The sequence below is a fragment of the Artemia franciscana genome, chromosome 11 (genome assembly GCF_032884065.1).
Source record: "Artemia franciscana chromosome 11, ASM3288406v1, whole genome shotgun sequence".
Classification (NCBI taxonomy): domain Eukaryota; kingdom Metazoa; phylum Arthropoda; class Branchiopoda; order Anostraca; family Artemiidae; genus Artemia; species Artemia franciscana.
The window spans coordinates 9417549-9431834 of record NC_088873.1 but is presented as its reverse complement, the minus strand read 5'-3'; the positions used below and the strand labels follow the sequence as shown (position 1 = coordinate 9431834).

The window sequence follows — 14286 nt, the reverse complement described above, 5'->3', positions numbered from 1 at the left end:
GCCTTTCTGATTCAGGGGTCATTCTTAAAGAATTGGGACAAAACTTACGATTTAGTGTAAAGAGCGAGGTATTAACGAGGGGACAAACCCCCTCAATGTACATGATAAAAATTTAAGAATATAAAAGTTTGTTACTGTTAATTCTTAAGTTACGTATATTTTTTACTAATAAAAACATTCGTTAAAAATTAAAATTTATAGTTGCCTTTTTATGTAACCAAAAAATTGCAGGGCAACTAGGCCTCCTTCCCCACCCCTTATATCTCAAAATCGTCTGATCAAAACTAAGAGAAAGCCATTTAGCCAAAACAGGAATTAATATGCAAATTTCATTTTAATAATTTATGTATGGAGAGCCAAAATCAAACATGCATTAATTCAAAAACGTTCAGAAATTATATAGAAAAAAACTAGTTTTTTTAACTGAAAGTAAGCAGCGACATTAAAACTTAAAACGAACAGAAATTACTCTGTAGGCTGCATGAAATGGGTTGTCCCCTACGCAATCCCTCGCTCTTTACGCTAAAGTTTGACTCTTTGCCACAATTCTGCTTTTTAAAACAATTAAAAGCTTTAGCGTAAAGAGCGAGGGATTGCTGAGGGGACAACCCATTTCATATACGGAGTAATTTCTGTTCGTTTTTAAGTTTTAATGTTGCTCCTTACTCTCAGTTAAAAAAAACTAGTTTTTTTATGTAATAAATTAAAAAAAAGAGAAAAGATTTGAAATGTATTTTGTTTCCAGAAAAATACAAATTATGTTGTGGTCTTTAGAATGCATGGGGGTTATCCCTACTGTTTTTTACTGTTGTTTAATTTACCTTTGTTTACTTTGTAAATTCATAATTAATATTCAATTATCAACTAGTCAAAAAATAAATTGTTAAAACAAGTCTTAATAAATAGATTTTTACAAGTTCACCCTTCCCCTCACACTGTTGCAACTAGACAGAAACCTGACTGTATTTCTGACCAGCTAAAGCCATGCCATGCAATTGTCCTCCCTTCCCCCTAAATTTTGAAGAAAAAAAACAACACTTTTCTTATTTTGTTAAATGACAAACTGGAGCCCATACAATTTTGTGAATTAGTACCCCTGTCCTGTGACTTAATTGCAAAGGATGCGAGGACGTAATAAACTGAACACAATCTAAAACTCCCATAATGTTGCTAAAATTAAAGGCAACAACGGCCAACAAGTTCCTTTGGGCTTTAACTGGAATGTGACATCAATGAGTTTCTGAGGATTGACGATATAAGAATTTCTCAAATGGCTTTTAGAATTTACACGGGAAAAGCAAAGACTTTTACATTAATTAGCTTCCTTGAAGGTAAATTGAACCTAATAGGTTGACAAAACAGGTCAATTGAACTTTGAAGGTGATCTTAGCAAGAAATTTCACTAAAAATATTATTATTTTGGACTGGAATTTTCATAAAGTTTTTTTCCTCTGTGTAGTTCAGGGGTACCAATTCACGAACTGACTGGGCAAAACAAAGCTTTTGTTTTCCTTGAACAGCACACAATCCCCTATAGACTTTATTTTAACAATATTAATCTAAAAATAAAAACGCACCAAAAATTTCAAAGAAAAGTAAAGAGCCATATTAATGCTCAAGAAGAGCAGAAAGAAAGTAGTATAATGACTCAAATTTAAAGCGGTGCCTGATTAGCGATAAATAAGTTAACATTTTGTATTCACAAACCAAGCAAAGAAAAGAGTAAGGGATTACTCTCGAAACTAGGATTTTTGTATATAATATAAGCTATTCCAAAATATATCTTGGGATTCTTTATTTTTACATTGGTAGTTCTAAAGACAAGGAACTTTCTATTTTAGATTTGGTTCTATTTTTGTCATTTCTAAAACCCTATGGTACTTATTAGAAGCAAACCAGAATTATAAAAACATCTTCCTGCTTCTTCACTTGCCAGGGATGCAAATTGAAGGGAAAGAATTGACCCCTAGATTTTGAAAATACCATTCCTTTTGAATCTTAATTTAAATTAAATTTAAAAAAAAGTTCTCTACTCAATCGCTCGCTCTTGACGCTAAAGTATTTTAGTACACTTAAAAAAGCCATTTATTTTAATTAAATTGACCTAATGTTTAATGAGTCATTCTTAAAGAACTGGGGCAAAAAGTCAAACATTAGCGCAAAGAGCGAGGTAATGTGGAAGGGGGGCCCATCTCATATACGGAATACTTTCTGTTCGTTTTAAGTTTTAATGTTGCCTTACTTTCAGTTGAAAAACTTCTTTTTTATTTAATCTCTGATCGTTTTTAAAACAATGTTGGGAGTTACAGGTTCCCCTTCATGAAAAATTCCCTTCTCCCAAGGAAAGTCCCTACATGGAAAGTCCTCCTATGGAAAATACAGAAAAATCAACCCATCTCGCTGAATATTCCCCCAGAAAATTTCTTGCGGATGATCCCGCCTCAAAATTATCCTTAGCATATTTTCGTTTGAAAGGAAAATTTCTGATTGTTTTTCAAATCATACCAGAAATACCCCTCACTCCATGGAAGAGTTCGCCTCCAATCTTTTTGGTTACTTAAAAAGGGCACTAAAACTCATAAATTTTGTTTTAATGTGCCCTCTCTCGCTATTCTAGGACAATTGGTTCAATACAATCGCCACTGGGGAAAAAAAAAACACGCATCCGTGACCTTTCTTCTGGCAAAAATAAAAAGTTCAAATAGGGATAAATCTTTTAATAGACAGTGATAAATTATGTCACTGGATATGTGACCTAAATATCTAGTATTTTTTGTGAAATTTATCACTGTCTATTAAAAAGATTTATACCTGTTTGAACTTTTTATTTGTCGTCATGGAGAGGCAGTTTGGTCTTCGAAATTATCTACTTCTGGCAAAAAATACCAAATTCCATATTTTTGCAAATATCAGCTTGAAACATCTACAGAAGGGTTTTCTAAACCCGATGGTGCAATTTTCGTTAAGATTTCTTGACTTTTTGTGGGTATGTCCCCCTTTCTAAAAAATCAAGCAAATGTTCTCAGGTTCGTAGCTTTTGATGGATTGCATTAGACTTAATGAATCTTATGTATTTGAAATCAGCATAAAAAGTTAATTTTTCTTATGTATCTATCGATATCAAAATTCCGTTTTTAAGCTTTGGTTACTATTGAGTCGCATTGCTTCTCACTTACAGTTCGTCAACACGAACTGTTTGAAAAGACTAAATCAAGAAATATTACGCGAAGATATTTTTCCTGTGTTAATCAGAGTGCCGGGGATTGTATTTCCGCAGAGGGATTTTCAAAAGGGGGAATCCGCTGGACACCATTTTTGTGTATAAAATTCGCTTCAACGAGTGAAATTCGGTCCCCTGGTACTATCTTCAAAACTAGATCAAATTTACTGACTCGTGATATTTCTCTATTTTTAAAAACTAGCGTTTTACTTAGAAATCAACTTGTTTGAGATTACTAGAGAATTTAAATTGTATGCTAGAAATTGTGGATATCATAACTGGTGGAAGGCTACCGAGAGTCTAAAAGTTATTCTTTTATTGTTTGCGGAGTAGTCGAGGGCTTTTCTACTCTTAAGAGAACATCCTGTCTGTTGCGTCAGTTTTGTATTTTCAGCGAAACTAGTTTTTTAGAATTCTAAAAACATAGGAAAATCCCATTAGTCAGTCTATTTGAGCTAGCTTTCTAGAAGCATGTTGCATAAACTGTGAAGCATAGATGTTGTTTGTTTCATGTTTCTACTTTGCTCAGAAACACTTTATTTTTGTAAATTAACAAGACTAAATTTCGCACGCCATAATTATTAAAAATTTATAAGCAGTTTCCTAACAATATTGCTAATATTACATCGTGTCTCAAAGGTTGAATTATTTTGATACCAGGTAGTAGAGGAAATTAGAAACTAGTTCTGTATAAAGCCCTCCTTTCAAGTAAGTCAATTACTTACCATTAAAAGTTCCTGTTGTAGTTTCCTCACCGTTTCTTCTTTTAATGTCAGTTGAGCGTTACATTGAAGCGTCCGTTCGGTTTCATCACGAGCGTGTCTTAGTAGGGCCCATTTTTCTCTTTCGTAAGCATCTCTTTCAGATATTACTTGTCTTAGAGCGTGTTCACTCTCCCTCATGCGCTTAAAAGGGCAAGATATACTATTAAGCTTAAATTTTTGAATGCCTGAAGAAGACAGAATGATTTAGGATGTCGCTGCGCTAAGATCTTTAAATATTGAACTGGGCAGCTACTTTTTCACTTCTTGGGAATTTTAAGACAAGTATTTTCAAAAGAAAACTGCCTTTATTTTAGTAGTAATCTGGCATATTTTAATTTAGTCTATTAGTAGCCAGCTTTATTTTAATTGAAATACTTTTTTTACATTAATGAGTAGTAGGTGTGGCATATTTATTACTTACTTATTTACCTTTCATTCATTAAGACGTCTCGTGGTTCCTTTCCTGACACGATGTAGCCAGGGCATGACGCAATGATTTATCGTGCGCTTTGACTTGACTCAACTTAAAGCTCCTGCTGGCGGTCAAGCGTAGGTAAAAAAAAAGTAAAGGATGCGGCACTAGACCCATAAGGTCTGAAGCGGCTGTGCTGAACTCCGTCTCAAGGCCCTTCAGCCAGGATGTGCAATGGAAGGATGAGAGCTAGCCATCCTGTGCTTTTGCACACCCTTCCTGTTTACCTTCCCCAGATTTCTCCAGGTACCAATTCAGAGCTGGGTCGACTCTGGCTGAGCTTACAGAGTCACGCCATTGACCCCCGTCCCAAACCTAATAGTTGGGTACACTAGGATTGGAACCCTCGTCCTCTCGAACGAAGAATCCAACCCACGCCACGCAAGTCCAACATGCCAACCCACTTGGCTAGGATGGCTCAATGGTCCAGGCTCAAGGGTCGGCTAGGTCCAGCGTAGAGAGAGATTTCGTCTCCATTTCAAGCGGTTGTGCGCAAGCGTGACTGCTTCTCCGAGATTAGTACCGATCATGGAGAAGTACTGGGTAAGGCTGTCCCTCCATCTGAATCAGGATCTTCTACAAGGGCACTTCCAACCATGCTCAGGGGGATCTAAGTTGAAAAATGTCATGGCGGGTGCTTTGGCTGTCATGTGAATTAAGTGGCTGAACCACTATAGGGGCCTTACGGTGAACTGACGAGAGTTGGGGGTCTGATCCGTTAGTGTCAGCAGTCAGGTGTTTGAGACGAATTCGTACCATTTGATCTCTTTGATTCATCTTATGAAGCTTGTTTGTGCCACATCTATGGCATCACGAACAGAAGTAGTTGTCGGCCAAGTTTCTGCACCGTAGAGAAGGACTTCGTTACGGTCATGGCGTGGATCCGCATTTTTTCTATCGACTAATGTTGGGTTTTGACCACACGGAACGGCATAATCGAGCCATAATAAGCGCGGCTTGGCGATGGGTGACTGGACTTCAATTTCGATTGAGCCGTTATCCGAGACGGCAGACACAAGGTAAGTAAAAGACTTGACAACTTCAACAGTGTGCCCTAATAGGTTGAATGCTAATGAGTTGGTAGAATTACCTGCCAAAATTACCTGACTTTTTTTCTCCTCATGTGCCATTATGTATTTCAATAAACGTTTGCACAAATTCTTAAATGCCTTTGAAATTTATGTGTATCTTTAAAAAGAATCATTACTCGTGGTGCTCCAAAATTTGAACATAATTTTAGATCACCAGTATTCATTGCAATTCAATAGCATGACTAATAATTCTAATAAAAACGATAAAGCAAAACGATAATTCTATTTAAATACAATATCATTTTGAATTTATAATAAATCCAATTGCGCAGATACAATTGATATATCAAGCAAAGGAAAAAAGATGAACATAAGGTAATGATGGATAAAAGAGAATAAAACAGAACATCAATTTTTTAGATGATAATTCAGATGAATTTCTCCTAAAATAGTTTACTTTATTATTTTAGTCTCTTTTTACAATTAGTCTTTTTGCGAAAAATCGTTCAACCTGCTTTTTCTTCTATCAAAATAAAACTCAGCCACAGTGAACTTTTTCTTCGTTTTAGGACACAATTCATGCTTACATAATTTCGTAAAGTAACAAAAAGGTAGCGCTGCTAGTCTATATGTTGGTGAACGGACCGAACTTTCAATTTTTTTCCTAGTGTCTAAATTTGTGTGTAGCCTACCATTGACTAGTGGTTCCTATTTTAAAATATCTGACTGATATTTGACTGTATATATTATCTGTTGAAAGCATTTTCCGTTTGAAAAAATAATGCTGAGGTTTGTAGAGATTCAGTCAACAGGAATCAAAAAAAGAAATATACAACAAAACAAGAGTTAAGACCTCATATGGCTCTTGTGACGAGGCCGTAAGAGCCAAGATTCAAGAGTTCATATGCCATCAGCTCTAGCAATATTCTAAGAATCAATGAACTGATTTAAAAGGAAAATCAGAGGTTTAATGCCGGTCGGGATTTAAAATAAGAGCTCTGAGACACGAGGTCCTTCTAAATTCAAAATTCATTAAAATCTGATAAACCACTCGTAAGTTAAAAATAACTCATTTTTTCTAATTTTTCCTCTCCCATCAGCCCCCCCAGATGGTCGAGTCAGGGAAAACGACTTTATCAAGTCAATTTGTGCAGGTCCCTGACATGCCTACCAAATTTCATTATCGTAGCACGTCCAGGAGCACCAAACTCACCAAAGCACTGGACCCCCTAGCTCCCCCAAAGATAACAGATCCAATCCAGTTACCTCAATCACCTATCTAAGACATTTGCTTATTCCACCCACAAAGTTTCATCCCGATCTCTCCACTCTAAGCGTTTTTCAAGATTTCCAATTTTCCCCTCCAACTCCCCCCAGTGTCACCAGATCCGTTCGGGATTTAAAATTAGAGCTCTGAGACATGAGTTCCTTCTAAATGTCAAACTTCATTAAGATCCGGTCACCCGTTCTTAAGTTAAAACCCCTCAGTTTTTCAAAATTTTCTGAAATAACGCCCCCCCAACTCCCCCAAAGAGAGCAGATCTGGTCGGGTTATGTCAATCACGCATCCTGGACTTGTGTTTATTCTTCCCACCAAGTTTCATCCTGATCTTTCCACTCTAAGCCATTTCCAAGATTTCCAGTTCCCCCCACCCAGCTCCCCCCAATGAAATTGGATCCGGTCGGGTTTTAAAATAATCGATCTGAGCTACGAGGTCCTTCTAAATATGAAATTTCATTGAGATCCGATTATTCTTTCGTAACTTAAAAATAAATCATTTTTTTCTAATTTTCATAATTAACCCTCCCCCACCCATCTCCCCCCAAGAGAGCGGATCTGTTTCGGTTATGTTAATCATCTCTCTAGGACTTGTATTTATTTTTTCACCAAGTTTCATCCCGATCCCTCCAATCTAAGCGTTTTTCAAGATTTTAGGTTTCCCCCTCCAACTTTCCAAAGGTCACCGGATCCGATCGGTATTTGAAATAACAGCTCTGAGACACAATATCTAAATATAAAATCAAACATTCCGTGGTAACGAGCTGTAGTAAGGAGCGACCTGGCTCTATAGTAACCAAAACTCTAAAAAATGGAATTTTGATACCAATGGCTACATCAAAAGAATTGCATTTTAATGCTGCTTTTAAATATATAAGTTTCATCAAGCTTAGTCTTACCCATCAAAAGTTATGAGCCTGAGAAAATTTGCCTTATTTTAGAAAATAGGGGGAAACAACCCCTAAAAGTCAGAGAATCTTAACGAAAATTACACCATCAGATTCAGCGTATCGGAGAACCCTATTGTAGAAGTTTCAAAATTTTATCTACAAAAATGTGGAATTGTGTATTTTTTGCCAGAAGGCAGATCACGGATGCGTGTTTATCAAACAGTTCGTGGTAACGAACTGTAGTAAGGAGCGACCGGGCTCAATAGTAACCAAAACTCTAAAAAATGGAATTTTGATACCAGTAGCTACATCAAAAGAATCACATTTTAATGCTGATTTTAAATATATTAGGAGTTTCAAGCTCCTATCTAGAAAAATGTGGAATTTTGTATTTTTTGCCAGAAGGCAGATCACGAATGCGTGTTTATTTGTTTGGGTTGTTTTTTGTTTTTTTCCAGGGGTGATCGTATCGACCCAGTGGTCCTAGAATGTTGCAAGAGGGCTCATTCAAACGGAAATGAAAATTTCTAGTGCCCTTTTTAAGTGACCAAAAATATTCGAGGGCACCTAGGCTCCCTCTCACGCTAATTATTTTTCCAAAGTCAACGGATCAAAATTCTGAGATACCCATTTTATTCAGCGTAGTAAAAAAAACTTATTACTATGTCTTTGGGGACGACTTGCTCCCAACAGTCCCCGTGGGAGGGGCTACAAGTTACAAACTTTGACCAGTGCTTACATATAGTAATGGTTATTGGGAAGTGTACAGACGTTTTCAGGGGGATTGGTTGGTTAGGGGGAGGGGTTGAGAAAATGGGATATGTTGGGAGAGCTTTCCATCGTGGAATTTATCATGGGGGAAGAAAATTTCCATGAACGGAGCGCAGGATTTTCTAGCATTATTTAAAAAAAAAACAATGAAAAAATAAAAATGAAAAGGTTTTTTCAGCTGGAAGTAAGGAACAGCATTAAAACTTAAAAGGAACAGAAATTATTACGCATAGAGGGGCTCATTTCCTCCTAATACCTCGCTCTTTACGATAAAGTATTTTTAGTAATTTCAACTATTTATTCTAAGGCTTTTGTGATTCAGGGGTCATTCTTAATGAATTGGGACAAAATTTAAGCTTTAATGTAAAGAGCGAGGTACTAACGAGGGGGTGAACCCCCTCATATATGTAATAAAAACATGAGAATACAAAAGTTCGTTACGTAGGCTAATAAAAACACTCGTAAAAAATTAAAAGTTCTAGTTGCCTTTTTAAGTAGCCAAAAATCGGAGGGCAACTAGGCTTCCTCCCCCGCTCTTTTTTCTCAAAATCATTCGATCAAAACTATGAGAAAGCCATTTAACCAAAAAAAATATATATACAAATTTCGTTTTAATTATTCCTCTGCGGAGAGCCAAAATAAAAATATGCATTGATTCAAAACCGTTCAGAAATTAAATACAAAAAACAAGTTTTTTTAACTAAAAGTAAGGAGCGACATTAAAACTTAAAACGAACAGAAATTACTCCGCATATTAAAGGGGCTGCTTCCTCATCAACGCCCCGCTCTTTATGCTAAAGTTTTTTACTGTTTTAAAAAGAAGAGTTGAGAGAAAGAGTCAAACTTTAGCTTAAAGAGCGGGGCGTTGATGAGGAAGCAGCCCCTTTCATATACGGAGTAATTTCTGTTCGTTTTAAGTTTTAATGTCGCTCCTTACTTTCAGTTAAAAAAAAACTTGTTTTTTTTTTATTTAGTAACAAATAAACACGCATGTTTGTTTTTTTGTTTTTTGTTTGTTTTTTCCCAGGGGTGATCTTATCGACCCAGTGGTCCTAGAATCTTGCGAGAGAGCTCATAATAACGGAAAAGAAAAGTTCTAGTGCTCTTTTTAAGTGACCAAAAATGGGAGGGCACCTAGGCCCCCTCCCACGCTAAGTATTTTCCCAAAGTCACCATATCAAAATTCTGAGATTGCCATTTTATTCAGTGTAGTCGAAAAACCTTATAATTATGTCTTGGGAAACGACTTACTCCCCAACAGTCTACATGGGAGGGGCTACAAGTTACAAACTTTGACCTGCGCTTACATATAGTGATGGTTTTTTGGAAGTTTACATAGGTTTTCAGGGGTATTTTTTGGTTGGGGGGGGGTTGAGAAGAGGGGAATATTTGTGAGAGCTTTCCTTGGAGTAATTTGTCATGGGGGAAGCAAATTTCCATGAAGGGAGTGCAGGGTTTTCTAGCATTATTAAAAAAAAACAATGAAAAAATAAATATGAAAGTTTTTTCAACTGAAAATAAGGAGCAGCATTAAAACTTAAAACGAACAGAAATTATTACGCATATGATGGGCTTGCATCCTGCTAATACCTCGCTCCTTACGCTAAAGTATTTGTAGTAATTTCAATTGTTTATTCTACGACTTTTGTGATTCAGGGGTCATTCTTCAGAAATTGGGACAAAATTTAAGCTTTAGTGTAAAGAGCGAGGTACTGATGAGGGGGTGAACCCTCTCATATACGAACTAAAAACATGAGAATACGGAACTTCGTTATATAAGCTAATTTGTAAGTTACGTATATCTTTTACTTATAAAAACAATCGTAAAAAATTAAAGGTTCTAGTTGCCTTTTTAAGTAACCAAAAAATTGGAGGGCAACTAGGCCTCCTCCCCCGCTCCTTCTTTTCTCAAAATCATTTGATCAAAACTATGAAAAAGCCATTTAGCCAAAAGAAATAAACATGTAAATTTTGTTTTAATTATTCATCTGTGGAGAGCCAAAATCAAAACATGCATTGATTCAAAGACGTTCAGAAACTAAATAAAAGAAACAAGTTTTTTTAACGGAAAGTAAGGAGCAACATTAAAACTTGAAACGAACAGAAATTACTTCGTATATGAAAGTGGCTGCTTCCTCAACAACCCCCCGGTGTTTACGCTAAAGTTTTTTATCGTTTTAAAAAGTAAAGTTAATAGAAAGAGTCAATCTTTAGATTGAGCAGGGCATTGATGAGGAAGCAGCCCCTTTCATCTACGAAGTAATTTCTATTCTTTTTAAGTTTTAATGTCGCTCCTTACTTTCCGTTATAAAAATTTGTTTTTTTTTTATTTAATTTCATTAAGATCCGATCAACCCTTCGCAAGTTAAAAATACAACATTTTTTCTAATATTTCCGAATTAACCGTCCCCCCACTCCCCCCAGATGGTCGAATCGGGTAAACGACTATTTCTAATTTAATCCGGTCTGCTACCTGATAAGTCCGCCAAATGTCATTGTCCCGGACAGGCGGCTTGGTGCTGCAGTGAGTTATTAGTAGCAGTAGTAGTAGATCAGAGACATCTGATCAACTGTTAAGAAAGAGCGACACAAATCTTAAGCCTTATTTATTCATAATAATTTCAGTTACTTTTAAGTTTTGCTTTATTGTGCATTGAACTTCTATTCGTTTTTGGTCATTTATTTAGTTGTAGCAACCTCTGTTCCTTGTAAAGTTTGACGTATTATATGGATTTATCTCTGCTCTTTTTAGGTTTGAGTATCCCTCTTTTCTTTTCTTCCATAAAATATTTGTTTCAATTATTGTTTAATTACTTACTTACTTACTTGGTAAGAACATGGTTCTTACCAAGAGTTGGAGAACAATGAGACCAGGCGCCTCCAGGTTCATCTATCGCTTCTCAGACTCACGGATTCTTTTTTTTTAATTCGTCAAAAAAAATAACTGAAGAGAAAAAAAACTTCTGACATTAATGTTTATGCAAGTAAGAGCATTTATGAGTTTGTGTTTATGCACTATGTTCATAGATTTATTACGTATACACTATTCAAAAAATAGACTGATGTACTAATTAACTTTATAAAGTTGATGGCAATACAAGGAGAAAGGTTATTGGTTAACACAAATCGTTTCTATTTTAAGTTCAAATACTAGAATAAAAAATTTGGATCAAAGGCTTCATTGCTTAAGCTTTAGTAGCATTTATTTTTGTCTTATTCCAACTAAATTCAAGCAAGTTTCAAACTGAAGAATGTTTCATATACCAACTTTAAATTGACGCCTCGGGGATACGCTTTCCCCTGGAAATTGTGAAAGCATGGAGGAGCCTGAATAGAATTCTATTCATGAATAAGGAAAATCGTAGGCAAGGAAATGCAAGATGCTTGTTTCCCAACGATGACATGGGGGAGAATTGAAACAGACTAATCTATGGAAGTGTAAACATTATTTGGAAGATAGTGGACAGATAATAATTACATACGCTGGACACAATGCATTTTGAAGAAAACAAATAACCAAGACTTTTACGTAAAGAATTATTTTCTAATTGGAATCTAAATTCATATATTGCATTATAAATTTTGAAGTAAATACGAACTTGAAATTTTCTCGAAAGTAATTACAAAACCTGAATTTTTTCTAAAGATAACACATGAAGACAAAATATCTTGCATAGAAAACCACGTGTTACTTGTAAATAACCTTGGAGGAAATAACCTTACGCTGGCCTTTTTCGGACTGCAGGGGTTGTTTTACATCTTAAAACAGTAGAAACCATCGCTCTGCTGTGAAACAATTTCTTTTGTTCCTTAAATTTGGCAATAGAATTTTCATTTTATATTGAAAGGAGTCCCCACACACATAATATTTGAGGATTATTAGTTTGATAGATAAGCTCTCTGGGGGAAAAAATAAAACAGACAAATAAAAACGTTTCTTTGACCAGCCTTCCAGAAAAAAACATAAAATTTTGCATTTTTGTAGTTAGGAGCTTCAAACCTCAGCAATAAGGTTCTCTGATCTATTGAGTTTATTGGTATAATTTTCATCTAGATTATACATCTTTTCATGGGTGTTTCCTCCCCTTTTTTGAATATTATGAAAAGTTTCACTGGTAATTGTTAATGGGCACATCGGCGAAGTTTATAGGAGAAATAAAGCTAAATTTATGGGCGACGGGTGAGTTTTAAACAAAGCAAATTTTACAGATTTGGAATTATCATAAAAATTCAGTCCTTTTGATGCATATTTTGCTATCAAAATGTCTTTTTTTTCAAGAGTTTTGGTTACTATCAGCACGAGTTGCACCTACTTGTAAAACCTTAAGTAAACCACTGTATAAGAAAGGTGACAAGACTGAGTGTCGTGATTATCGAGGCATTAGTCTGGTCTCTGTAGGTAGCAAATTACTTGGTAATATTATACTTTTTAGACTGAGAGATGCTGTAGACAAAGTTTTAAGAGAAGAATAGTGCGGTTTTAGAAAAGGAAGAGGATGTGTCGACCAAGTTTTCACTCTTAGATTGATAATTGAGAAGTCCCTTCGTTGTCAAACACCTTTGGTCCTCAGTTTTATCAATTGTGAGCAAGCGTTCGATTCTGTTGATAGAAGAGCTTTAGCAAAGATCTAGTTTTTATATGGTATACCAGACAAATACATTAAAGTGATTTGTGCTATGTACGAGAATAATACAGCTGCAAATAAGGTAGGAAATGAGGTTAGCAACTGGTTTTGAATTAAATCAGGAGTTAAGCAGGATTGTGTTCTATCCCTTTTTATATGGATCATTTTGATGGACTTCGTTTCAAGGAGCACAGGAAAGGCAATTGGAGATCACGGAATCAAATGGGGAGGAAAAACTTCTGGATTCAGATTATGCTGATGATTTAAGCATATCAGATGAAAGTGTGAGCGAAATGAATAAATTGTTAGAGGTTTTGCGAGTTCAGGTGCTAGGATAGGTTTTTATTTTTTAGTAATATTTTTTTAGTAATATATTTTTAGTAATGTTATAGGATCCTCTACATCTAGAGCACTTTATTGCAGAGAGGCAAAGCGGCCAATCGACTACCATTTGTCCGGTGCTTCGGCATCGTAAACAGCACCTGGAAATTTCTTTGTAAACAGCGACTCGAAAAAATTCGCATCCAAGACAAAATCCCGAGTTAAGAGCACTATCAAGGACAGCCTGATCCAAAAATTCAAGCCAAAAGGCACGTGAAGATCCGATTTGAGTTGCCTTAACAAGTTGTGCGAATGCTGCTTCAAAATCAACAAAAGCAGTGCCACTAGGGACGTTTCTCACTATACCAAGCGATTTTTGATCTATGATTAACACTAGTATCCGGCAAGTTGGACATGATTGATGCGACATACCCAAAAGTTTATCACAAGTGGCCATGAACCAGTACTTTCCCTTAGGGCTAGGTTTTACCGAGACAAGACCCTCATGACCAGCAAGTGAGTCGAGCTTATCCTTACGTGAGAGCGGATCCACGAGTTCGGGTGGTGGGTTTCTAAGGACAATGGCAACTGACGGTTTCGCAAGCGTGGGTCCAGCGGAATTAGGTTCGGTGAGGCGGGGCAGAGCAGCCTCCAAAACGATAGAACTATTAAGCAGCTTCAATTGATCTAGGCAAAGGCTTACTTTTGCATTAAGAGTTGCAAAAGCTGATGCCAGGATGACAAGAACTTCACGTGGCGTTATAATTACAAAAGTTGGCACTTCAATATTCTCTGCGCAGCAGAGAACTCAGCTTGTCTTAGCATTCAACCCCTGGTCTATTTAAGCATTAGAAATAAATTAGAATAACGTAGGAAATGCCGGGTAACAAATCCTAGCAGTTCCGGTGCAAGT

At 36.2% G+C, this 14286-nt stretch overlaps 1 protein-coding gene across 7 annotated transcripts in view; it reads right to left on the bottom strand.

Moving 5' to 3' along the window:
* LOC136032777 (kazrin-like) overlaps positions 1-14286 on the bottom strand; it is a 161104-nt gene that overhangs the window by 89051 nt on the left and 57767 nt on the right. For 6 of the 7 annotated variants that reach the window (XM_065713132.1, XM_065713130.1, XM_065713133.1 and 3 more), the window contains one exon: positions 3946-4125. The exons of the other annotated variant lie outside the window; for it this stretch is intronic. In XM_065713132.1, the coding sequence (XP_065569204.1) occupies positions 3946-4125 (180 nt within the window). The remainder of the gene's footprint in view (positions 1-3945; positions 4126-14286) is intronic. 7 annotated transcript variants of the gene reach the window in all.